The sequence below is a fragment of the Festucalex cinctus genome, chromosome 12, assembly GCF_051991245.1.
Source record: "Festucalex cinctus isolate MCC-2025b chromosome 12, RoL_Fcin_1.0, whole genome shotgun sequence".
NCBI classification, from domain to species: domain Eukaryota; kingdom Metazoa; phylum Chordata; class Actinopteri; order Syngnathiformes; family Syngnathidae; genus Festucalex; species Festucalex cinctus.
Window position 1 is genome coordinate 10413093 of NC_135422.1, and position 26568 is coordinate 10439660.

The following is a 26568-nucleotide window of genomic DNA, read 5'->3' on the forward strand; positions in this document are numbered from 1 at the left end:
ATTACTCCCGATACAACACTGCCGCCTTGAGGCAGTCGATAGATGGAGCAACCGGCCTCGAAAGTCGCTTCCAAGATGCACGATCAGCTGCTTGCCCCACTTCCGCGCGTTTCTTTAGGCTATTTTTATTTTTTTTGTATTTTTCCCATGTGATGACTTCTCCTTCACATCAACGGCAGTTTCTCCCCACAGTTTGCTGCGAGCAGCTTCCGCGGAAACAACTCGCTCGGGATCAGTCACATGGTGCGCGAATATTCACTCGTGGAGCACAGACAGACACGACAGTGTGAGTATATGCGTCAAGTGCGTGTGTCCATAGGGAAATTGCGACCTGCTGACACGCCATAAAACCTCCATTATGCCTCAGAAGAGCAAAAGAGACAAGGTAAAGTGTAGCCTCCCTCCCCCTCCCCTCGTTTTGTCTACTGTATTTCAACTTGCTTAACTCGAATTGCTTTTTTTGTGTTTAATTTAGGACTCCACTAAGTCTGGAAAGACTAAAAAATCAGCAAGTGAAAATGGGCCTGCAGGTGATGACGTAAGTGTTTGTTTTCTCAGAATTAACATAAGAAAAAACATTACCACTAAATCATTAAAGCACATGACAGAGAACATGACCAACCTGGTTGTGTCGGGTCAACTATAGCGTACATATTATTATTATTATTATTATTATTATTATTATTATTATTATTATTATTATTATTATTATTATTATTATTATTATTAATGCTCTTCTGCAGTATTGTTGTGTCAATTGTTTTTTGGGGTGTTTACTTTTCGGCCTACAGGATTTCAAAGTTTCTTTTAAATTTGATACAAGTTGTTCCAATAATCCTGACGCTCAAGTGGAAACATACCACAGATTTTTCAATTTAGCTTAAACAAATCTTTCATTTCACCTTTGGATTTATGTCACAATTCACTGTTGTCTGCGTGTTTAATATTTGTGCAGAACATATGGGGACTTGTGTGCTACTGCTAATACTGTAGCACATCTAATAAACGTTATTTCTATGCTATGATTTTGACATATGATAGATATCACACCTAAATCTGACAGCCTGGCATGAATTAAGCGTACCATATTTTTTATTTATTTGTTTTTTTAATTACAAAAGTTTTATTGTTATAAAAATAAAGTCTTTTTTTTTTTTTTTTTTTTTAACAAAGGGCATATTTTTCCCAAGTTCAGTCCAACCATCACCAACATGATGCCGTCACTGACCACATGAATAACCTGTGGGCCTGTTCTAAAAATACCTAATTGTGATTTTTTTAGTAATGTTGAAGAGATCCTGTGATTTTCTAAGAAGCTTATAGAAGTGATCCTTTGAAAATGTAAACACTGGCAGAGATGTATAGACATTTAATGTTGCATATTAATGTGTGTTCTGATTATTGTGAGAAATCATTAATAAGAGCATTGTTTTTACATAATTAATCGCACAATCAAACAAATTGATAGGTCTTCGCACCAATACAGCAAGAAGTAGGCCTACCTCTCAGTTTCAAAGTTTGATGACCCCTGTTTAATCCTACTTTTTAGAAAATAGAGTTGTATTTTGCTGAATAAAAGCCACTATAAGAAAATAATTGCAATTTTTACATTAGTTTGTTAAAATATGATTTTCTTCAAAAAGTCAAAAATGTTCTTTGCAATATGATCTACACGTGCCACCAATTTTCTCGGCCAAAATGAACTTAATCCACTCTTTTAAGATTCCAATTTTTTTCATCTTGGTCTTTCCCACCAAAAAAACTCAGAGTACAACTTTTTTCTTGAAAAATACGACTGAATTCCTCAAATATTACAACTTTAAATAATATGTGCTAGTAATCATAACATTTTGACTCTAAATTGTCCTCAGGTATGAATGTCCATAAATTGTCAATAGGCATGAATGTAAATGTGCTCAGTAATTGGCTGGCGACCAAGCAATGGTAAATAAACCTCATCTCGTGCTCAAAAGTGAGGTGGGTCCAGGTGCCTCACGACCTCATTGAGAATGAGGACATTATAGAAAATGGATGAATGTATGCATCAATGCATCTGAGATCTTTATTACCATTAAGATCTGATTGCCTGAGCAACTGTTTGACGTGTGTGACAGCTCTGCTAGCTGGTTGCATTAGCCTGCCCGCTCGAGGTTATTGCAAACTCTGCCTAGAGATGAAATACTGTACAGTACACCGCAGCCGGCGATCGTATTCCCCCCTGCTGAGAACCACCCGATCTGACTGGGAGCGGAACTTGACCCTTAAGCACATCACCTCGCCTCCTCCTGTCTTCCTCTCAACATTGAATTACCTCGTGCCCTTTCTCCCTGATTGCTTGTTTCCGCAGGCCTCCAATAAAAAAGTACCTCCCGCCACTCAGCTGATGAGGATAAAGCAGCCGGGGTCGCACTCAGCTGTGAAGAGGGAGAAGAGGTTCAGCTCTTCGTGCTTCGCCCTCAGCGCCAACAGAGAGCTGCACAAACTGGATGCGCTCGCAGGTATGCTGGTGATGCACTCACTGGTCAGTCGTCATTACTTCCTTACATTTCTCAGGTCCTCGAGCATGTTTCACTATATGGGCTCTTTACACGAATATAGAAGCCATATATACGTAGTTTTGCCGAGTACGCTTTTCTTTTCAATAAAATGTTCGTTGCGCCCCCTCTAGTATAAACACAGTATTCTGATTAATACTGCATTTAACTCATTGACTCCCAGCCATTTTCACAGAAGCAACCCCTTCACTCCCAGGCTGTTTTACTGGAGTTTGACTGATTTTGCAAAGCCCACAAAATATTGTCTTCTTTTGCTGTAAAAACATGGAACCTACAAAAAGTCTATTAACTCTAACCTACCAAAAAAGTATATTTCTGTTTCAGTTTTGAAGCAATTAGCATTAGAATATAGCTAAGTTTCATCCTTATTCACAAATCTGCTTTGAATTTTGAGTAACTGAACTTGAACTTTTTTTTTATTTCAAAATGGTCTTGGTTGATCTCTTATACTCTGCTGCCACCTGCTGGCCGTTTGTGTAATAACTACCATTACTTCAATCGTTCTTTGCTGTTGAGAGGCTGCATCAAAGCCTTCTAAATGCTTTAGCATTAAAAAAAAAAAAAAAAAAAAAAAGTCTTTGGGACACTTAAAACATTTAAAATAGAACGGATTTTTAAGTTTTTGGGAGCAAATGAGTTAAGGAATATGAATTAATCAGAACAAAAAAAAACAACAACAACTTGTATCCATCTCAGCGGGTGGCCATTTTGGCACTTGTAGTCAACTGAAAATGACATCACAGTTGCTCAGGTAGCCCCCAATCATGGCTCACCTGTTTTCTGAGTTTGGTCATGTGACGTTTGCTGGGCTGTGAAGCAACTGTGGTGTCATTTTCATTAATTAATTTCACATAACTGACCAAATTCTTGTGTCACTTAAAGTGGAAGCCAACATTAAACATTTCTTGACAATAATATATGTTACCTCACTAGTCTAAACATGACATTCTGATTAATATTACATTTGTGGAATAAGAGTTATGAAGCAAAATCCAGCCATTTTTATCCATCTCAAGGTGCGGCCATTTTGCCACTTGCTGTCAATTGAAGATGACATTAATGTTGCTCAGGTCTCAGGTAATAACCAATCACAGCTCCGCTTCAGAAAACAGGTGAGCTGTGATTGGCTGAGCCCTTCAGTCAACAGCAAGTGGCAAAATGGCCACCCATCGAGATGGATAAAAGCAGGAAGAGTTTGCTGATTAAGTAATATTCCCTGAATGCAATATTAATCAGAATGCCTTGTTTATACTGTTCACCTGTTTTCTGAAGCTGAGCTTTGATTGGTTGATACCTGAGACATGAGCAACTGTGATGTCATCTTGAGTCCACAAGAAATGGCAAAATGGCCGCCCCTGAGATGTATAAAAATAGCTGGATTTTGCTTCTTTACTCATATTTCACTAACACAATATCAACCAGAATACCATATAGTGGGACTGCATAGAACACATTATTGTCAAAAAAGTTGGGGGGGGTTGACTTCCTCTTTGAACTTCCAATTAGGAAGAAGTAGCAAAAAAGTGCTGGATCCACACCAAGTTATTCTTTATGGTTATTATTATTGGTGTTTGTTTTTGCTTGACAATGAACTGTTTCAATTTCAAGTGAGCATTTTGTATTCCTCCACGATCTATCTGTGCTGTTACTGTATATGTGATTTCTGTTGGGATGTGTATGGTTGTCTGCAGTGATGCATTTATAGTTGATTTTTCTACTGAGTTGATTTTCATTAGATGTGCATATGCACGCTGCCCTTATCTCATGTTTCACATACTTCATCCTCCTCCTCTGTGGGCTTTTACTGACCTTTTTGGGGGTATTACATGTTTGGCCTACATCAACAAAGGCAATCATATTAACAATTTATGGCACAGGTGGATCCACATAACCACCTTTTTAACCTTGAGGTCGCACTACATAATTGATAGGCTGCTGCCCACTGGCTTTATTTGTGATGCAAATGATGTGCAATCAGCTGCCTCTCAAGACGTACCCGGAGAACAGAACAGATATTTCCATCACGAGGCTCACAAGATTTTAAGATAACGCTAAGTCCGACTTGATGTAAGGAGAGAATCCATGTGTTTGTCTGTCAACCTTAAAAGGAGCATCCATGACTGCGCAGAAGCACTTTGCAAGCTAAATAAGGACACTAGTCAGCAAGCACGCCAGTGTTTTAATTCCTGATATTGATTCCCTCCACTTGTGCTTATCGTATTGAAGCCTATTCCAAGGCAGGACAATCAGGTTGAGGTTTGACAATTTACATCTATTTTTCATGGCTTCTTTGTTTACACACAGCATTACACGCAGGATGTGGCCTAAGTGGTTTCCTGTAAACGTATACACTTCTATTTTTGTTTTGCCTTCGGACCCGTATGAGGCTTGGGAAGAATATATGTTGTGTGTGGGGGGATGTCCTAACTTGAGACAATCTTTATGATGTGTTATGTTTTCAATATTTTTATATCAGGGATTGCAAACTCATTATAGAGTAGCATCGAGTATTACACCAAAAAAAAGAGGTTTAAATATTAAAACAAACAGACAAAAAAGGTACAACTAATCCAATCTTCTCAATCTTTATTAGAAGCAATTTAGAATTTTAACATTTTTCATAACACGAATAATTCTCCCTCATCTCTCTTGTACTTTGCGTACTCCTCAGCATTGAGTAATGACTGTTCTCGTCACCAACCTTTCTCTTCACGGCAAGTTTTGAAAAAGATTTGACTGGGACCAGGTGTCAGGTTGTCTTTTCCTTCCACTTGGTGTCACTTCAGATTTACATTTTTCCAAAAGCTGTTAAACAACAAAACTTTGATGTCAAGTATGGGGCCACAAAATATCATCCTGAGGATTGAATATTGTCCCCAGGCTGCAAATTTGAGACCCTTAATTTCTATCATCCATTAAAAGACTCTTATGTTATTTTTTTTTAAACTGTAATAAAGTCATACATATTTTCATTTACAAATACTTATTTTCATTGAATTTATGAGTGAGAATAAACAAATTATCTTGGTAAATAAGTGAATGTTTAGTTCAAAAAGGACACTCAGCATCTGTGAAAATGAGGGACACAAGCAAACGGTTCATCTGACTTTTAAATCCATGGTATGGAAACATAACAACATGTTCATAAGGAAGAAAATCCTTGGATGTGGCCACAAATAGCACTCGTGACCACACAAGAACTGCTTGGGGTTTGCAGTCACCGACGGAGAATAGCCCACTTACAATGTTGCAACTAATATCTTAATATCTTATAAAAAGTGGTAGATATTGTGGTAACTCGTGACGGGGTTCTGTTTCTATTTACAGTGTCGACATCAGAGTAATTTCCCCTTTGTCTTCAGTCTAAAAGTTATTAGACTCCAGAGTTTCATTTTAGCCTGTCTTCACAATTAGTGCATTGTTTTTCATTTTCTAATTAGGCTGATTAGATGTTTATTGTTCAGGGATAAGAAACAGTCATAAGGCAGAGGTCACTAATGGTACACTAGTGAAGGACTACTTGTTGAAGTACAATGTAACTGCCTGTAATATTTTCAGAGCCATAGAAGGTGCATGTTTCCAAAATGGAGAAGTTATTATACATACTGTTTTTAAAAGTAGACATTGTAGGCAGTGTTTCCCCCTACAATTAACGTCTCTGATATCCTTCAACCAGAATACACAAACTATTATATATCTATACAACTGTCATATACCCACTAGCCACCCCCGTGTCAATAAATTTGCTTAATTTCACATAAGTAGGCAACAATTAAAAAGTAAATTGAGCATTACATCACCCCTCAAAGGGACACCCCAGTCACAAGCCATAAAAGTGCAATGAGATTTTTTTTTTTATTATTATTATTCTGATAGCACATCACATTGTAATGCATTGAACGGTTTCATGTAACGTTCTGTCATTGCCAAACAAGTCGGTAGGTTAACACTGCATGTTTTATGAGCATGCAACACTGATGTTTCATCTGCAACTTTTACAGACTCTACTGCCACACTCTGTTTAAATGCAATAGTACAAGTAGTACAGCATTGTGTTGTTGTTTTTGTTTTTGAGTGGAAAGACAATTTCTTAAACCTGGGTACGGGTGGGGAGTCAACCATCCAGTACACAAAAAGTCAAGTCTAAAATGGTCTTGTTGCATTCTACTTCGTTTTGGTCCACTCCACTCAGACAGTAAGTGGCAGCTTTCAAAATACTGTTGCCTGTTGTCATGGCTGTGGAATGTAGTAGTAGCTCTTTGGGGAGCTTTGGAGCATCGGTGAGAGGACAGAACTGCATAGTGATGCACTTGGACTTTTTCCCTTTCTAGTATAGTGAAAATTACAAAGTCATGGCATGTAAAAAATAGTACAACTTTGTATTTAAACATTTTCTACATGTCAAAAATCAATCATCATGCTGATGCTGGGCGTTCCGATGGCATTTTCTTATACATGCCCTTCATGCACATGACAATGTAGTGGCAGAATGTAGACTAGACCAGCTTAAAACAGGTCTAAGTTTTAGTGCAGGTGTCGTAATACAATTTTGGTGGATTTAATTGAATTGCAGGCAGACGTGCGTGATGAACTGTCATCGTATTTCATTCATAAAAATGAAGGAGAATTAATTAATTAATTCATTAATTATTTGGTGGCTGATTTAATTAAATTTTAAGATTTTTGTAGATTTTCTTTACACAATAACACTTTAAAACAATACAAAGCTAAACCCTCCCTACTCCTCCAAAAAAATAAAAAATAAATAAAAAATAATCCACCATGTCAGTATTTTGGAATGGGACGCTCCTCTCACAATGGAAATCGGGAATAACTGAAATTTCTTTGATTACGGCTACATATTTAATTGCCTGGTGAATGTCTATGTAATGATTGTGAGATGATGTGGAAAGATAGCCTTGTGTTATGAATGTGACTGCACTGTGTGTTCTTGGTGCATCATGTGAAATGACTTCCCCTACTATAAATGGAGCATATTTATTCACAATACAAGAGCAGCCTTTCAAAATAGGCAGGTCTCCACCCAAAATGGTTAATGTTTTTATTTTTGTTTTATTTATTATTGTACAGTAGATGTTTTGATAGAAATTTACAATTCACCATTCTGAGGTTCAGGGTTTGAATTGTGGTTCTGGCCTTCCTGCATGTTCTTCCTGTGCTTGCATGGTGGTAGGGTTCCACTCACATGACCAAATCTGGCAATTCAGGTTGATTGAAGACTCCAAACTGTCCATACATTAAGTGTGAATATAAATGTGAATGATTTGTCCAGCCCGCAACCCTTGTGAGGAATGAGCGGTCACGATAGCCAACACAAGCAGTTTTTTAAGTTTGGCACAATTCATACTTTGTCCATTTCAGTTCACTCATTAATTCTCAGAATGTGTCAAGTAATTCTAGTTTGTACACATAACTTTAGCAATTAGTGTGTAATATTTAAGACAGTGAATTCTACTTAGGAGTAGCGCTGCATTTAAATGTCTGTCCTCGCTTCCTCGTCCTGTTTCATAATTTCACAAAGCTTGTTTACATCACGAAATGCACCAGTTTGTGCCTTAGCCTTATATACTGAGTGACTCATACATTTTTTTTTTTGAAGCAGCAGCAACAGCAGCAGCAGCACAGAGATGTAATGTTGCATTGTATTGCAGTGAGTGGGCCAAATAATACCAATTTGATTTTCGTATTGAACACAAAATGGCACTTTAGGATTACAGTCAATCATCTCCAACCTTGCATTCATTGTGAATTGCCACTTTGAAAGCCATGTATGTGAGTACCCTCAAGTGATGTCCTCATCCCCTTTCAAGCACTTTCTTCTTGTCTCCGTTTATTAGTCATTTGAGGGCATATGCCTCCTATTCTAATCCCCACAGCATCCTTTATGTGGAACCAGTGATGGCTTCTCTGCTGGTCTAAACACGATCACTGACCTACATAAATTGTAATATTTGTTTCATGAAATTGTAATAATTTATTCCCAACAGTTTTCTCGGCTGCACTGCTTTCAGTAGGCCTACATGTGGACTTTTTTTTTTTGTCCAATTACATTCCTATCTATCTATCTATCTATCTATCTATCTATCTATCTATCTATCTATCTATCTATCTATCTATCTATCTATCTATCTATCTATCTATCTATCTATCTATCTATCTATCTATCTATCTATCTATCTATCTATCTATCTATCTATCTATATCTAGCAATGTTATTATTATTATTATTATTATTATTATTATTATTATTATTATTATTATTATTATTATTATTATTATTATTATTATGTTGTTAATAATGTACACACACATTGAGTTTCTCCACATATTGACTTGCTTCACAGGCATATTACGTTCCCCTTCATTTGACAATTAGTGTAGATTTTAACCATAGAAGGGACAAAACATCCCTAATGAAAATTAAATTGCACTAAAAAAAACTAGTCACCAGGGGGTGCTAGAACTGCACAAATGCAAATCAACCTGAGTTTTATAACAGGTGTTGCATTTAAATATTGTGAACATGACGACGTCGATATTGTGGCAGTTTTAATGTAATGATATCATGATATTGTGTTGATCGTCACATCCCTACCATCCATCCATCCATCCATCCATCCATCCATCCATCCATCCATCCATCCATCCATCCATCCATCCACACCACTCATTTTAGTTTGTCGTATGTATTTGTTTTTATATTGCTTTGTTTCACTCTGCAGCCAGGTCGGCATTTACGAGCTAAACTTCCGACTATTTCCGGCTACTACAGACGCTACAGCGTTGTGTTTGATTTTTGTAAACACTGCCTGCAAGTCAACACTACGAAGGAAAATGAAACGGTTCAAGTTTCAGCATTTAAAAAGCATTGCTGTCGAACATTGATTTGTGCTTTTGTGCCAGCCTTCTATAGTACTCGGCCATATGAGAGGCAAAACCACGATGAAGAGATGCAAGCAAGAGAGATGGTGGAGAGAATTTTCAGCTTGTGTAAACAACATACTAATACAAATATATTTGACACATTGCCTATTTAGCAATACAATTTCGGAGCTTCCTGATTGATGAAAGAGCCAGTCACAAAGGGTCAAGCCATGAAACTGCTCACAGTATGCCAAAATTCCTTTTAACATTGCATTTGCTGTACATTCAAGGATGGTGCTACTGCACATGTGCTTCTATAGCTTAGTCAAAAATCTGTATAACCCCAGTTAAGCTCCTCACAACAAACAGCACTTTGGCAGATAAAGTTAGTGTACAATTGTGAAAAATTTATTTTGTGATGCATATTGATTTTGAAATCCTCTATGTACGCTGCACACATACTGGTTTGGTTAAGTCTGTCTGAGTCCGTATGAAGGCCCAGGTACCAAATGCATGCCCCCGACTGTGTCAAACTGAGCAGAAATGACAGAAGGGAAACACTTTAAAGACTCTCTTTGAACATACTGACAATCATCCATCCAAATGGGACAAAGTGTGGAAAACACTCAAATCGATTCTGCTCTATGACGTGTTCAAGGGCTTGACTGACTGACTGCCTGGCCCAGGCAGCGTCACCAGAGACAAGCAACTGGGAGGCGGTGCCAGAGAAAGAAAAAAAAAAAGAAAAAAAATTGCAGCGCAATCCCGCCCCTTTGACCCTTCTCAGCCAATCGCTTACTCCTCCTTGGAGGAGAACCTCTTTTCTATTGCGTGCAAGCTATCCGAAATCAGCCAATGGGCGTCCTCGCTCTCCAGTGACGTCACAAAGTAGCCTGTTCCCTCCAGCGGCAGGGAGCTTCATTTTCTGATCTGCTTTGTGCTAAAATGGAGGCTGGCCTCTCGCCCTGAGTGGATCGCCTTCCTGGTTGAGGTTTATATGTTGACATGCAATAACTCTGCAGACAGAATGGTCGTGGATGCGCCTAATTCCAACGGGCCTTTTCAGCCGGTGGCCCTTATGCACTTCAGAGGTATGTACGGACAAATTATTCTTCCTGTATTGTCGCGGGGAATTAAGGGAGAAAGGTGTGTGTGTGCGTGTTGCTGTGCTCCGGTTTTCCTCCACCGCTAGCTTGCCTTTGCCGCGTATAACTGCGTAAAATAAGGTCGTATATCAGCCCCGGTGTATTCAGCAGCAACTGCGGGTCCGTTAACCGTCTTCCGTTGGCGGTTTTTAGGCGATGCAGCTACGTTAAACGCTTATTTTACTAGCTAGCTAACTAGCTACACACTTTGCCCATCCCCCAGCTGCGACCAGTGACGCTAACGGAAGTGATGTTGGACATCCAAGGAGGTCTCCCTTTGAATTTTTTTGGTGACTTCAAAGAATTTTTGGTGGCTTTTTGTTTACAGTTTATGAATGTGTGACGTGTGTATATATTTGTGTTTTTCTATTTAGTGGACTTCCGTTAATGTTATGTGAAGATGTATTCCACATTTTTGGTCCACTGCACACTCAATCTCTTTTTTTCTAATCAATTAATTAATTTAAAATGTGTTTGTGTGACATGAACAAATATTCTCAATGTCATACACAAACATTTATTGAATGCCTTACTTTAATGCATGCAGTGTATGCATGTTTATTGCTCAAACACAACCTGTGCTACCTTTTAACGGAACCATCCGCTGTCAAGCTAAAGGCCCATCTGCGGTCAAAATAACTAATGTGATTCATCTGCGTTAATACAATATTTTTTTTATGATTAATCAATGCTTTAACTTTGACAGCACTACTCAGTCAGGAGTTAAGCTGAATCTTTTTTTTTTTTTTTTTTCCCTTTGGTAATGAGACGATGCACATGCCTGTTGCTTAAATGCTGAAAACAAGTGAATTTGGCACATAGGACTGTCATGATTGGTAGAATCAGCAGAAAGCTCTGATTGTTCCAACTCTGGGGAAAGTTCCTGTAATTGGATGAAATTGCAAGTTTACGCAGTCCACAGTGATTGCTTGAATCTGCTCTGTGTGGCCTGGGTAGGGCCACCACCCATAGAGGTTTAATAATGTTGGACCCTGTGTTTTGTCAAAAGATTTTTTTTTTCTTTTCGTTTCGAGGCCAAACACTTATTTTCACATTTATCTGTAGAGGGGAAAAAATGGCATTTGATGCGGATAAATGCTTGCTGATCTACACTGGCGATTCATTTTAAATCTGTCCCTTCCTTCCTGAAACCGTTCTGACAGTCCCCACTCCCAGGTGTAAACATCTCATTCTTTTGGTACAGCAATGCCAGACTTGCCCTCTCACACTTTGTACAAAGGACTCGGTCGAGTTTGAAAGGCACCACTGTACTCTGCAGCGCGGCCTTAGCCGCCCACAACTCAGGGCAATCATTGATTACATTCTATTGAGTCGCACAAGCTGCTGCCTTTTGTGTCTGTCTCTATCTGTCTCCCTATTATGACCCTTGCACACAAGCATCGTATTTATTTATTTATTTATTTTTTTGGACATAGTCTTTTGCGATTTGTAGTTGATACCACATAAAGGTACGCTTGTCTTGTTGTAGGTAAATCAGCTGTCCTTTAGTAGTGTTCTGAGTCAAATGAACAGGTGGCCTGTGAGTTTCTGCCTTTGCATTTCAATTGACACTTCATCGGCCACATGGACATCCAAAACATGTGAATGTAAGAGCCAATATGCCCTCTGTTTGGCCTCTTTCATTGCTTGCAAATTAGGCTGGATTTATACTGCAAGTCTTAAGTGACCAATTTCGATTTATTGCCTCTATCTGATGTATCCATTTAGATGTATTTTTTAAGTGAAATAGCTGCTCCAGCCAGTGAAAACACAGAAAAACAAAGGTACATTAAAAACAACAGCAAAATATAGGACTAAAATTACTCTACTGGTTGCCATAGCCAGTTATTTTCCTTATTGAACATATTTAATTGTGCTTCTGCTAGGGCTGGGTGATATGGCGAATCGTGGGCCTCTGAATCGGAATCGAATTTTGATGTACCCATCTTTTCCCACCCTTAATATCTGATGCACAGTACAGTGGAAATCCATTCATTGGTGCTTTTCAAATTGTGATTTGTTTGGATTCAGAAACAATTTGTAAGATTACAATTTGCAATGCAAAATAGAAAATACAGCATAATTTCCACCTTTTCACTTTATAGGCAATGTTTAAAGTGACGTTTAAAACATTGACAGTCACGAACATATAAGGTAAGTCACTCATTGTGATAAGTATAATACAAAATAGTTAAAACCTGGGTGTCCTCAACCACAATTGTCTGGTGGCACTGGTCAGGAATAAATATTTTATTGATCATTAGAGTCTGAAATACATTTTTTGAAAATCAAGTGTGCCTGTCTCAATCCTGGTTACGTAATGAGGGGGAAAATAGGCAAAAGTGAGTGTTAAAAAAATATGTCTTCAAAATGGTAAACAGGCCAAATAGAAGAAGCTCGCAAGAAAAGAAACTGCATCGGTAGTCCTACTTAAGGTTTTGGGTTATTGCTAGTACAAGCACAACCCGATCTTCATAATGTGTTGCGACAAGCTGGCAAATGAGTTAATGAACCCATCAAAACTGCTGTGGCACATGGACCACAATTTAAAAGAAATTGTTATTTTATTTTTTTTTTAAATGTTTTGTTGAAAGAAAAACATAAATTAACACCCCAAAATGAGACAGGCTCAGTGAAGAGAATCAAGTGCAGCGCTTCCACTTATTACAGCATTTAGTATTGTATATGTCTTACTTCTTTTCACTTGAATGAAGAATAATGGTGTGATAAATTGCGTCACAGGTGCGACTCACCCATTTTGAACATCAACAGTCACAAAAGTGCAAAAGTAACATAACCAGTGCAGCCCCGTTTGAGGCTTGCCCTTGGTCAGATAAGGCAACATGCTCGCAGTTTGTCCTTTTTAGCACCTGAACTGTGCTCGAACAGTTCTCCCCAAATGCACTGATGCCTTTCTGAATTGGACAACGATTTGTGCGCTTTTGTGTTGCTTAAAAGAAAGGCTTTCACCTTGGAGCAGTCCATCCATGGTCACTGGTGGTTGTGTTAATGCTGCTTGTGTAGCAAAGTTTTGACTGCAAAGCTGCACAAATCCTGGGTATAATCACATGTTCCTATCTCTCTCTTATGCCTGCGAACCTGTAACATTCTGTGTCGACCCCCTTACATAATTAAGTACATAAATAGTATCGTTTGGTTCTTTACATTAACCAGAACACATAGGTAACTACTGCTTGAGAGTTCCCATTTGAGCCACGTCAAAGCAAAAGTAGCTCCAGAGTAACTGATGATTGATTACTATCTTTTGTCTTGAACAGACTGCAGTTATTGTAATCCTGCTCTGTTCTTCATGATGACGCTAGTCTGTGTGTGTGTGTGTTCTCATGCCCTCCCCCACAGCGACCAGTGGGTTACATTAATAGAAGTCACATTGTGGTTCCCATCAATTTTTTGATCACAATACAGAGTCTCTGTCTGTTACACAACAACAAGCTGATAAAGTATTTTTGGGACGGCACAGAAAGTTTATTACTCAGTCAGGCAGGACTTATGTAACAGGACGGAACCAGACTCGGGTGCGTGACCTGGCCTGCCGTATCACCTTTCAATATAAGAGATGAATTTTTGACTTACAGTGGTGCCTTGAGATGCGAGCCTTCATTTCTCTGCTTTGACTTGCAAGCGCAAACATTAGGGGTGTGCTCAAAAAAATCAATACGGCAATATATTGTTGCGGGCCTCATTACAATACACGTATTGACACGCAGGCGTCAGGATCGATATTGCTCGTTATCTTTAAATAGGCAGTTAACGTTTGCCTTTGCAGCTTACATTGTACCTAAAAAATTAAAACCAGCAACGTCTTTGAAGTTAATTGCCTTCATTTAATGCTAAAAATAGCTCACCAGTGAGTGGACACTGTGTCTTGCTAAGAAAAATGAAAACAGAGGAAGAATATACTGCTAAACTTAACATGGCACATGTCTGTAACAATTTTCGTATATTTTGTTTAGAAACGAAATAGAATGTGTTACATGAAAAAAATGCTGTTTTTATTTCCCTAAATATTTCAAATAAGCACATTTTAGAGCTGTAATTTTAATACTTTGATATTTTTGCTCATATCGGCTCATGCCTATTAATAAACGTTCCCGGTGTGTCTGTGAAAACTGCTCCTTGCTCTGCAGTGTGTGCACATTTAAACCAGGCATGCCGCTTGGTGGTAAACCAGAAGAGCTGCTAACAAAAATATTTTTGTCAGTCAGCATTACAAACATATCCTTTAGGTGCACATATGACTGTTATGCAAGTAAATTAATGTAATATACCGGGATACGTATCGCCTTGAAGATCAAGTATTGGGATACATATGTATCGCGATACGCATCGTGTGAGGTTGGCGGCAATATCCAGCCCTAAAGTTACGAGAGCTGTATGGTGGAAGTGAACTTGCTTCATAATAAACAGCACTTGGGCATATAATTAATGCTTCTTTAAAAAAAAAAAAAAAAAAAAAAAAAAAAGTATGCTGTTGAAAAACTGTTTTACATTACTTTTTTTTTTTTTTTTTTTTTTTTTTTTAAATCTAACACCTTATTGAAAACATTTAGCTTTATTGATCACGTGTGTATCACGATACATGTTTATTAATCACCCAACCATGGGCGGCACTTGGCGGTATAACAGACAATATTTCTTTCCCTTGTTTATTGAATTTTAATTGAAATTGAAAAAAATAAATAATCAGGAATTATATGAATACTCTGCTTCACATTCGTTGACTTGTTTAATTACTGAGCCCCTTGTGTCTTCTCTTGTGCCCGTTTGTTTACACATGGAAATGAAGCGAAACAGGAAGTGCTATAACAACCACGTACCAATAATAGTGACCACTATTTTTTTCCTTTCTTGCGTGCTACAAGTATCTGGGCCATGACCATTCACCCACTTCCCAAATCCTTCGTCCTCACATCTCTCTTCTTAATGTCTACTCGCCTCTTCTTTGCGTTGTCATTATCCACCCCCTGGGTTTGGAATAGTCCCGACACTTGAGTCTTCATGACTCATTTGCTAGCTTACATCTCTCTCGCATTCAGTCACTGTGTTCAGTGTTCATTCTTGACAGTTACGCCTACCCCATCCTCCCCTTACGCTCGCCCTCCCTCTCGTTAAAACATGGCTTCCTCTCGTCCGATATTCCCAACTGTTTCATTTATCAGGTGTAGCTCGAGATGCCCTGTCGGTCGGCCATGTTTGACCCTGTTTGCCTGTCTCTTTCCACAGATGTGGCCCCCGCGGAGCAGGAGAAGCTCTTCATCCAGAAGCTGCGGCAGTGTTGCGTTCTCTTCGATTTCTTGTCGGACCCGCTGAGCGACCTGAAATGGAAGGAGGTGAAGCGGGCAGCACTGAGTGAGATGGTGGAGTACATCACCCACAATAGGAATGTCATCACAGAGCCCATCTACCCAGAGGTGGTTCACATGGTCAGTGGAGCCGCTTTCTGATTGGGCAGGGTGGGGAAGGGTCTGTTTGTGTCTAAAGATGATGATGTGGGTGAAACTCGGTCAGAGAATAGGGGCTGGCTGCCTGCCTGGCTGGGCTGGTTTTAGTTTTAGTGACATTAATTTAATTAACCCCCTAACAGCAGTGTGCACAAGATCACAAGGATGGTACGCTCGTAGCACGTACTGCTCCACCCTGATCATTCAACTCGAGTTGTTCAAATGTGCTGTTAGGTTATATAGGGTGCCCCCCAAAAAGAGTGCTTAGTTAAATACTTTTTGTGCATTACCACCACCTTCTTCGCATGTAATAAAGATGGTAGCCACCGGCGGTAATGCATGGCTACTACTACTATTACCATCTCTTCTACTTCTGCTGTAACTACCGCTACTTCTACTACTGTCTGTTGCCGATCGGCAAATACTAGGTGCATTAGCACCAGTGGAAAGAAGGTGATGGTAATGCACAGAAAGTAAACATGATTGGGGAGTAAGTATTTTTGGTGCCAGCCTGAGCTCTAGTTTTGATATAAACAATGGAAAAAGTTTGACTTGGAGTTAAATATGTGCATATCGCTGGCGTCGGTTCAAAACCGTCTACCTCCAAAATTGTCACTTTTCAGGAGAACCCAAAAACTGCGCATGCCGTGTTTGACATAAGCAGCAGTCTGTTGCTCGTCGTCATTATTACTTTTATTTTATTTTTATTTTTTTTTCTATCGCCAGTCTTTAGAAATTTCTGACACAAACTGTGCCATTAGCATGAGATGCTCGCCTGCACAAGTTCGGCAGTCATGTGTATGACCTTTTCTTTCGGTTTCCATTTTCACTCCATGCATCTTTGCCGGCATGACGCGGTGCAGTGCTGCCACAACAAGCTTATGTACCTTGCAGTCCTGTCGAACAAGGCTTGCAGTGTCTGAGTGGGCCACCTGCACTGTCCCATGATCACCCGCTCGGGTACAGCAGCCCACAGGGGAGTCAGTTGACACTGCGAGAGGCCACAGTACCACACATACACTATTGTCATCCAAATTCCTTGCAGCCCATAGTTACAGGAGCCTAAAAATAAAATTGACTTTGTACTGATAGATGAGATGACATAGGTTGGATACATTTGCATTTTCAACAGGCTAATTGAATCCTGCTGCCCATCCACCTGGCCTGATGCTATCGACTTTTTGTGTGTTTTAATGAGCAGAACATGGGTTACGGTTTCATTTGGATAGCTTTCAAATTTTGACGCGTTACATGGGCCATACTGAGTTGAGTTTTCAATTTAACAATGTTATATTTGACCTCAAATATTATCAAGTCGGTCAACAAGTGGGATCAATTGAGCTTTTTTGTTTTGTTTAATTGCAAATATGAGTACAGTGGTGCTCGAGCAATATACCAGTCCTACTTTTTACGTATTCATTGGTGGATTTAATCCCAGTTGTTATTTTTTTGGGGTGGAATTAATTCCAATCATTTTTTTTTGGTTGTGGAATGTGTGTTTGAATGTTCATTTCAAGTAGCACCTGTACAGTATACCTGTGTAACGCTGGCATCTGGCGGAATCCTTTTAGTACATTATCCGATATGTATCACATTTTTAATCCAGACTTGTAAAAGGCCTGACTCCATCCGCAAAATATCGGAATCATTTCTGCTTAAGATGCCTTGACTCATATCCCAACTGTGCCACTTGTCATCCTGTGTAAATCCAGTCATCACTCTTCCATAACTAATTATGGTGTAAAAATCTACGCATAAATCTGTTGGGAATTTAAATAAAACTTTTGAAGGGCCACACAATGGTAACAATTTAATTAACCTGATTAAAGCCTTATCCAGATCTTTACCAAAAAAAAAGGTGGTGATACAGCTCTTGAATTTAAATCCCATTAAGCAGCTGCTTTTGTGATATTTGGTTTGTGTTTAAGCAGCCACCCGGTTAACAATCCAGCATTTGTTTTATAATGGCTTCCTTGTCTAATCCCAAATTGATGCTCTGTTCATTTTCTATCTGCCTCTAGTTTGCTGTGAACATGTTTAGAACATTGCCTCCTTCATCCAATCCCACGGGAGCTGAATTTGATCCCGAGGAGGATGAGCCGACACTTGAAGCAGCGTGGCCACACCTCCAGGTTGTTATGGGTTTCATTGATTAAAACATCATGGCTTCACTCGGGCCATTATGAGTAAACATTATCTGTTCTGTCTACAAGAACGTATTGCTGATTATTCACTCTGTATCATGAAACACTGAATTAAAGAAACAAAAGTTATTTAGAATAGCCTTTAAGACTGAGTGGGCAAACATTTTAATTATACCCACACAGACAGAAGTGGTTATGGTTAATTAGTGGCACAGGATTTCATACATATTTTACTCAATTTTTTCCCCTCTATGCTTCCATTGCAGCTCGTCTATGAATTTTTCCTTAGGTTTTTAGAATCGCCCGACTTTCAGCCCAACATAGCAAAGAAATACATCGACCAGAAATTTGTTATGCAGGTAAGAAAAGGAGTTTCACTCTTAACAAGCGCTTGTCAATGCAGACAAACTGCTTGGCAGCACTATGGGAAAATCATTCCGTTCAAATCAGTTAATTAAAATAAAATAAAAAGCAACACACATTTACAAGGCCTTATGATTTTAGGGATGCTTCATGTAATGTGTCTTTTCTCTTATAATTGAAGCTTCTAGAACTATTTGACAGTGAAGATCCCAGAGAACGAGACTTCCTCAAGACGACTCTTCACCGGATCTATGGGAAATTCCTCGGTCTGAGAGCTTACATCAGAAAACAGATCAATAACATTTTCTATAGGTCAGTGCAGTTTGTTTACATTTTTGACCTGTACTACATTTTACTCAAATAGTGGCCTCCCATTTTAATAGCTGCCACCCAATTAAACATAGTATGCATCACGCCTCAAATGTAAAAATGGTGGTACAAAGATGTTGAGGTAGTACATCATGTGCCACCTGCAGAACAGACATGCCATATTTAAAGATAAAATATTTACGTTATGGTATGCAATGTGGAGCTTTATGGGGGAGAAGTGGACAGTGTACCATTTTAACATAATATTTTTTTGTTTGTTTTTAATTTAGGATTTGAAAAACACCCTACCTCGAATAGACACCTGTTAATGTCTGTAGTTGAGGCCACTATATGGGGAATACAGTCTTGTAATGGGCTTAAAAAAAATAAAAAAATCCCTTGTTCTTTTAGGTTTATCTATGAGACGGAGCATCACAATGGTATTGCTGAACTACTGGAAATACTTGGAAGGTTGGCTTCATTATTTTCACTTCATTGCAACATTAAGCACACCTGCACATTCTAGTATAATTCAATACAATTGATTTACATCACTCCTCTCACTATGATGTACTGAAGACATCAAACAATACTAAACTTAGATGTATTTTCTCTTAGCACTTGTCCTCATTAGTCTCCCTGGTTAGCTGGAGTCTATTCCAGCTGACTTTGGCGAGTTAAACCTGGACCGGTCAATTGCAAGGTGCATATAGAGTGGCAACATTTTAATCAACAAGACATTCATCAGCTGATTGTTGTTTCACAGCATTATCAATGGATTTGCCTTACCTCTGAAAGAAGAGCACAAGATTTTCCTGTTGAAGGTTTTGTTACCTCTGCACAAAGTGAAATCACTCAGTGTCTACCATCCACAGGTACAGTGTGCGTCTCTCTCTGTTATGTAACAGTTTGTTGGACTCGGTAGTTGTGAAAGTGCTTTTCATGCATGGTTGAACGCTGCGCTGAAAAAATTGGAGCAAATGCACGGCAGATGCTAAAATATTAAAAATCCTTGAACTTTTTTTCTTTTGCAGTTGGCTTACTGTGTGGTGCAGTTTTTGGAAAAGGACAGCACTCTAACTGAGCCGGTATGTTGAATAAATGCATCTTGTTTTCTCATTGGCTTAAACCGCTTCTTAACATTCTTCTTCGACCTTGCCTTCCCCTACAGGTGGTCATGGCTCTCCTCAAGTACTGGCCAAAGACTCACAGTCCCAAGGAGGTGATGTTCCTCAACGAACTAGAGGAGATTCTGGACGTCATCGAGCCGTCCGAGTTTGTTAAGGTGCAGGAGCCGCTCTTCCGGCAGCTGGCGAAATGCGTGTCCAGCCCGCATTTCCAGGTACTGCACACAACGAGCTCATCCCGAGAAGTCCATTTATTACCCCGGCCCCCTGCTGAGATGCTGTGCGCTCCCTCTAGGTGGCAGAACGAGCGCTGTACTACTGGAATAACGAGTACATCATGAGTCTGATCAGCGACAACGCGGCCAAGATTCTCCCAATCATGTTCCCAGCTCTGTATCGCAACTCCAAGACCCACTGGAACAAGTGAGAGGCGTCGCTTTTGACACTTGGGTGCTGCATTCACACTCTGCTTGCGTTAACCATCCTCCCGCGCGACACCCATGTGAAACAATGCCTGGTCAAATGTCACATGATGACAATACTACTCTGCATGTGATTACAGTAGCCCCCAGCTATTTGCAGGGGGTAAGGGACCACAAGACACTCATATTCAAGCTGAAAATATAACAAACTGATACCGAAACAGTTTATCATTAAAAGTTTCTTGCAACATTACCCTTAAAAAAATAATAATAAATGGATTACCGTATTTCCAGACGGTCACTTTTTTTCCATAGAGTGGCTGTTCTTGCAACTTATACTGCGGAGTAACTTGTACATGGAAAAAAATATACTTGCCATAATTTCAGACAGCCACAAGACACACTTGTACTATAAATATACTTAATGTGACTTATACTCCAGTATGACTTGTTTTTTATTGTGGGGGGGTTCTACCTAATTATCCATTTTTGGTCTAGTGCAATTTATACTCCGAAGCAAATTTATAGTGCGGAAAATATGGTACATATTTGATTTGGATTTTTAGAAAAAATAAAACCGAAAGGTCACGCACATGCACCGATGACACTCGTAACATGTATCACCTCACACCAAACTCTATTTCCATCACATTTAGACAGGGGTTTTGCAGCATCTTAGGGCATTTTAGAAAGGGCGCAAAATATATGAATGAATATCTTAGGATAAGTCCTACTGGGGGAAACAAAATAACAAAACAAAACAAAAAAAACCTATGAAGTGTGAATATCGAATACTGTACTTAGGTTGGCTTAGCTGAGGAATCAATCAAAATGTCATCTACAGGGGTGTCCTACAGGACTACATTATGAATTGGTTGCCAGAACACGGCATATGTTATCTTGTAACACTCCAAACATTGATATATGGATTGGTCGTGATTGATGAGTGTGTTTGTGTACACATACAAACAAAAGACATTTATCTGCTCTAGGGCTCACCCAAATGTATGTCACACATAACAAAACATCATTAGAAGCTCTATACGCTAAACCAATGCATTTTAATGTGTATCGCTGTATACAAAGCACCTCGATGGCTGTCTTATCTGTTCATGTAAATGACAGACCAAAGTCATCGATTGTCCTGCGTGTTTCTGCAGGACCATCCACGGCCTCATTTACAACGCTCTGAAGCTGTTCATGGAGATGAATCAGAAGCTCTTTGACGACTGCACACAGCAATTCCGGGCCGAGAAAAACAAGTAGGCGTCATAGACAGAATCGTTTCTTTTTAATCATCATTCTTCAAGGTCTTTTGATGATAAGCCGATGATATAACTTTTTACTTTGAATGCATGATCCGACAGGGAGAAGGCAAAGTCGAAGGAACGCGAAGAAGCTTGGATCAAGATCGAGAATCTCGCCAAGTCCAATCCACAGGTGAGAAACATGTTGCTCATGGCCAAAATGTCAATTTGGCTTCATTTCCTTTAAAGGCCTTTTCACACTGCACTTGATTTTCCTTGTTTGCCGTGTGGCCGTATGCAAGGACGACAGCGCTCCTGTGCAAGCATGCCCATATTTGGAAGTGCTTGCAAAAGGAGGGAGACTTTTTCTCGCTGATTTAGGCAAGATGTAGGCCGCACCTCTGCAGTATGTATGTATTGTCCAGAAACCCAGGACACCGAATTTATTATGACTCAAAAGTTGGACAAAATAGCACTCCGAAATCACTCCGGCAGACCCTCTCCTATTGGATGTGGCTTCAACACTGTGGTGCCGTTCTTGAGTTGAGCGATTTTCTTTTCTTTTCTTTTCTTTTTCTCTTTTTAAATTGAGGTGCGTGGCAGGAAATGCTTGTCTTTGCGTCGTGACGCAACACGGCACTCTGTCATCGCACCGTAGACTAAAAGAATGGCTTTGTTGTCGGTTTGTTGCAAAGTGCAGTGTGAAAAGGTCTTTAGTACATAGTAATACTTTTCATAATAGATAATACAAGTTAGAATGTTGGAAATGGGGAAAAAGGGCTTGAATTTATTTTAAAAGTACTTGAAAAGGTATAAAAACCCAGACGAAACATGGTTTTAGAGCACACTTTATTATTTTTATTTTTTTTATATTTAAGTTTTTGGTATGTTGAGCTTCTTTACAAAACATACCATTCCAAAGGTCTTGTGGTTAAATATCAAAATGAAGCTTGTAATTTGTGCAGAACCTCTCAATTCGTTCTTCTCTGCATGCCATTCAATGTCTTTTCTCCACCCCCTCCCTCTTTTTTTGTTTTTTGTCCCCCATATCCCCCCACCCCTTCTTTTGGACTCAGTTCTCTGTGCTTGTCGATCCCTCTGACTTCAATAGTCCAGTAGCAATGGAGACGGATGTTCCTTTCATAGAAGATGTTCAGAGGTTAAAAAAGACAGTTGAGGAAGGCGCAACTCAGGTAAACCTGGCTTCTCTCTGTCTCAATTTATCTCTTCCTCTTGAATTTTTGATTTCCCCCCCACAAGACATGTGCTCTGTACAAATTACGGTTCATTTTTGCTTTAAACAAGGACCAAAGGCTTTCGTACGCAAACCTCTTTATAGTGCAGGGTATCTAATGATATTTGATGAAATTAAACATTTATCTAAGGCTTTAGCAGTTTGCCCCTATTGCAATGCAATTGTTCCCTCGGGGGCGTTGTCTCGATCGAAGCCGAACTGTTTCGGCTGTCTTAAAGATGTTTCATCTCATCCAAGCAGGCTTCATCAGTTCATGCTGAAAGACTAGAATATGGTAGGGGTGTAACAATATACGACATCACGATATGATAATTATCACAATATTGTGGGGAGGCTTGCGTTTATAAAAGAAAAGGTCACACAGCTGTAAAAAAAAAAGCTCATACTGAAAAAGAAACAATATTGTGTTTTGTACATAATTGCTATGCATGTAAACAACCTACAGTATCTAATAACACTTAATATTGAGGCACTTGCTAATAAACGCACACATTGAGATCATCCACATATTTGCTCAGTTCACAAGCATATTTAGATTAGTGTGGATTTTAAACATAGATGGGCTAATAAACATGCCTTGTGAAAATTAACTGCACTAAAAAAAAACTAGCCACAAGAGCAGAGGTGGGCAAACGGCCCTCGGGGGCCGCAGTCCTGCAAGTTTTGGATGTTTCCCTTCTCCAACACAGCAGATATATGATGAGCTCATCAGCAAGCTTTGCATAAGCCTAATAACGATCCTGTTGACTGAAATCAGCTTGTGATGTAAAGAGGGAAACCTCCAAAACCTGCAGGTTTGCCCACTCCTGCACCAGAGGGTGCTAGAACTGCATAAATGGAAATCAACCTGACTTTTTTTTTTTCTTTTTTCTTCTTCTTTTTTTTTTAACAGATGTGCTTTTACGATGAGGAAGTTGTAGCAGTTTTAATATCGCGATATCAGGATATTGCCGTTATCGTTACATCCCTACTGTACAGTAACTTTTGGGCTCTGATTGACTGACTCATTTTGAGCTGTTGGGATTCCACTTCAAAATGTGATATTGTCGACTGGAAATAATGAAATCGCTGAATTCCTTGCAATTGTAAGTTGAGGGAACTTTTTCCTTAATCTGTTAGACTATTTTCTCATGCATTGTTCACAAAGTGAACCTCACCCTTTTTATTTATTTTTAACACGTCAGAGCTTAATGGAATTGGGTTTGTATTTATGACCTAATATTTTTCATTTGAATATTTATGGTATGACTTTAGAACTGTATTAGAGTAGGTTGGTGATCGACGACAGCACAAATATTGGATGAACAGTTTGCATAGCAAGGGTCCAACGTGTGATATTCAGGGATTTATAAGAATTTCCTCACTGTTAAATGAATGAAGGATTAGTTTTCTAGTTTGACTGATTTTCTCAGCAGGAAGACAAGAGGAGACTCTCAATCAGACTTCTTTCTGTGTGACAGCCGCAGCACGGCCAGTGGAAGGATCGACCCATGGTGCGGCGCAAATCTGAGTTGCCTCAGGACATCTACACCACAAAAGCCTTGGAGACCCACCGCAGAGCTGAAGACATGTTGACCACCCGCGACGGACTCTAGATCCAGCCGCCCTACTGCCCCTCCACGGCCATGGACTACCCCTGCCCCGCTCCGTTATTTTTAACCTGTGTTCTTAGTTCTCGTCCATTCCGGCTGCCGTTTGAGTGCAGCACACTGGACCTGTGACCAGTACAGAAGTCCCGTATTCACGTTCCTCAAGATTTCTGCTTTCTCAGGTTCTTTTTGGTTTTGTTTGGAGAAGGACGTCCATGTGTGTCCATGTGTCTTTTATCCCACGGCGTTGTCTCCATATCATCTGCCCTGTTCCTCCCACCCACCTGTCATCTACACACTCTAAAGCAGAAAAACAACAACAACAAAACAATGACGACACGGCACCGGTTCCCATATTCTTTCTGGGGATGCGGAGGTGCAGGAACGGAGAGTTAAATGGATTTTTGGTCTCCGCTTCACAAAAGGCAAGAGAGGTCAAAGGAAAGACGATGCTTTCCCGTCGTCAATTTTTCTTTTCTGTCATTTAATGGACATCTTGTCAGTGCCAAGACTGTTGTGTGTTTTTGTTCATCTCCGATTCAAACAGGGGCACTTGCCTTTGATTTTGGTCATGAGTGTGTTTTTTTTCTTTTTAGTGTGTAGCACACTTAACGACCAAACTCAGGCCTGTCAGTCGCCTTGCAATGTCAGGTAGGCAGCAAGGAAAGATGACGCTGTCCTGTGGACATCCGTCACTTTCCTTTTTTTGTTTTTCTTTTCCATGTGCCATTTGCCGCTTTTATGTATGCTTGCTTCCTTATGTTCACAGACAAAGTTTGAAAACCAGACGGCCGTTGTGCCCAGTTCAAACAATGGTACTGCTGAATGTGACTTCAGATCCCTATAAGCTTGGACAAAAGAGATTCTCTATAATTGACTGACAAAGCTTCTAATTTATTATTAAAATCAAGCTTCTAGTAACCTAGCTAGGTATAGATGCACTTAATACTAAAATGGAAACACCAAAAATCCCCTTCGTCAAGCTCGCATGTTTGCTTTGCCATCGTTCGTCCATCGGAGAACCAGTACTGTTGTTTCGACTAACACGTCAAGCGTGTTCTGATTTCTTTATATTTGATGTGCTAGTTGTCTCGTCCCTGGAGGTGAAGTAGTTTGGCCGTCCCGGCCCAAAAAAAAAAAAAACGGCCAATGTCACACAGATGGGAAAAACTGAACTGACATTGTGACATGGCCCGTTTAACTGTATTAATACTGTATTTGCTTGAATGCAAAAAGTTGTAAATTCAAAAGTACCATGTTAAACATGTACCTTTTACTCCGGAGGAATGCCATTCAACCAAACTTTAGTTTTTATTTCTAAAAAAAAAAAAAGAGGAAAAAATACCATGCTTGCTGGGAAAGATGATCTTTTATGGGTTTTATGAGTTTTTAGTGCATACAAAGAGGTCCTTTTGAGAAAGAGACAAATAAAAATTTATTTGGTGGCTTGTCTTTTTGCAGATATTTTCATTTTAACATTTTATTTCCAAAACATAACTTAAGTGTCCTTTTGTATGTGACCTGTACTATATGATTCATTTAATATTGTATATATGATTTACCTTGTTTCATGTAGTTATATATCTAGATGACTTTTGTACAAATTGTCCTTATGTACAGAATAAAACCTCCATAGCAAGTGAAAATGTCAATCTGGCACATACATTTTATTTTATCCCCCTCACCCAATCTGCTCAGCAACGCGATGGTTTTGAAAAGTGCGCATATTTTTACTGTTAAATCCATGTTAATGTGTTCCAATCACTGTCTAGTGGTGTACAATATAGAATGAATAAAGAGCTTATTTGATTATATAATATTTTCAACCATGCATCTGTTTGCTCTACTTTACTGGAACATACTGTATGCCAATGATACAGCACTGAAATGCTTAAACGGACTTTAGTCAACTGGTCTCTTGTAATTACCATTTCAAAACACAAGGGGGGGGGGCGTAGGTCTTGGATTGAACGAAATAGGGTCTAAACTGTGGTCAATAAATTGTTTTACATGAGTTATTTTAGTTTTTTAACCACTGGAGAAATTTTTATTTTTTTTAATTTTT

General features: G+C 39.3%; 1 protein-coding gene across 3 annotated transcripts; it reads left to right on the top strand.

The window, feature by feature from the left end:
- Positions 1-252: 252 nt before the first annotated feature.
- ppp2r5ca (protein phosphatase 2, regulatory subunit B', gamma a) lies at positions 253-26329 on the top strand. Of its 3 annotated transcripts, XM_077538617.1 has the most exons (16): positions 253-385; positions 476-538; positions 2348-2498; positions 15830-16029; positions 18069-18179; positions 18458-18550; positions 18736-18866; positions 19275-19334; positions 19630-19738; positions 19898-19951; positions 20035-20205; positions 20286-20413; positions 21573-21674; positions 21780-21852; positions 22736-22852; positions 24375-26329. In XM_077538617.1, the coding sequence occupies exons 1-16, from the start codon at positions 359-361 to the stop codon at positions 24507-24509; spliced, it is 1725 nt and encodes a 574-aa protein (XP_077394743.1). In that variant the 5' UTR covers positions 253-358; the 3' UTR covers positions 24510-26329. The 3 variants fall into 3 exon arrangements, with proteins under 3 accessions (XP_077394743.1, XP_077394742.1, XP_077394741.1); XM_077538615.1 differs by lacking the exons at positions 253-385; positions 476-538; positions 2348-2498 and adding an exon at positions 10293-10531; XM_077538616.1 differs by lacking the exons at positions 253-385; positions 476-538; positions 2348-2498; positions 22736-22852 and adding an exon at positions 10291-10531.
- The last annotated feature ends 239 nt before the right edge of the window (positions 26330-26568 follow it).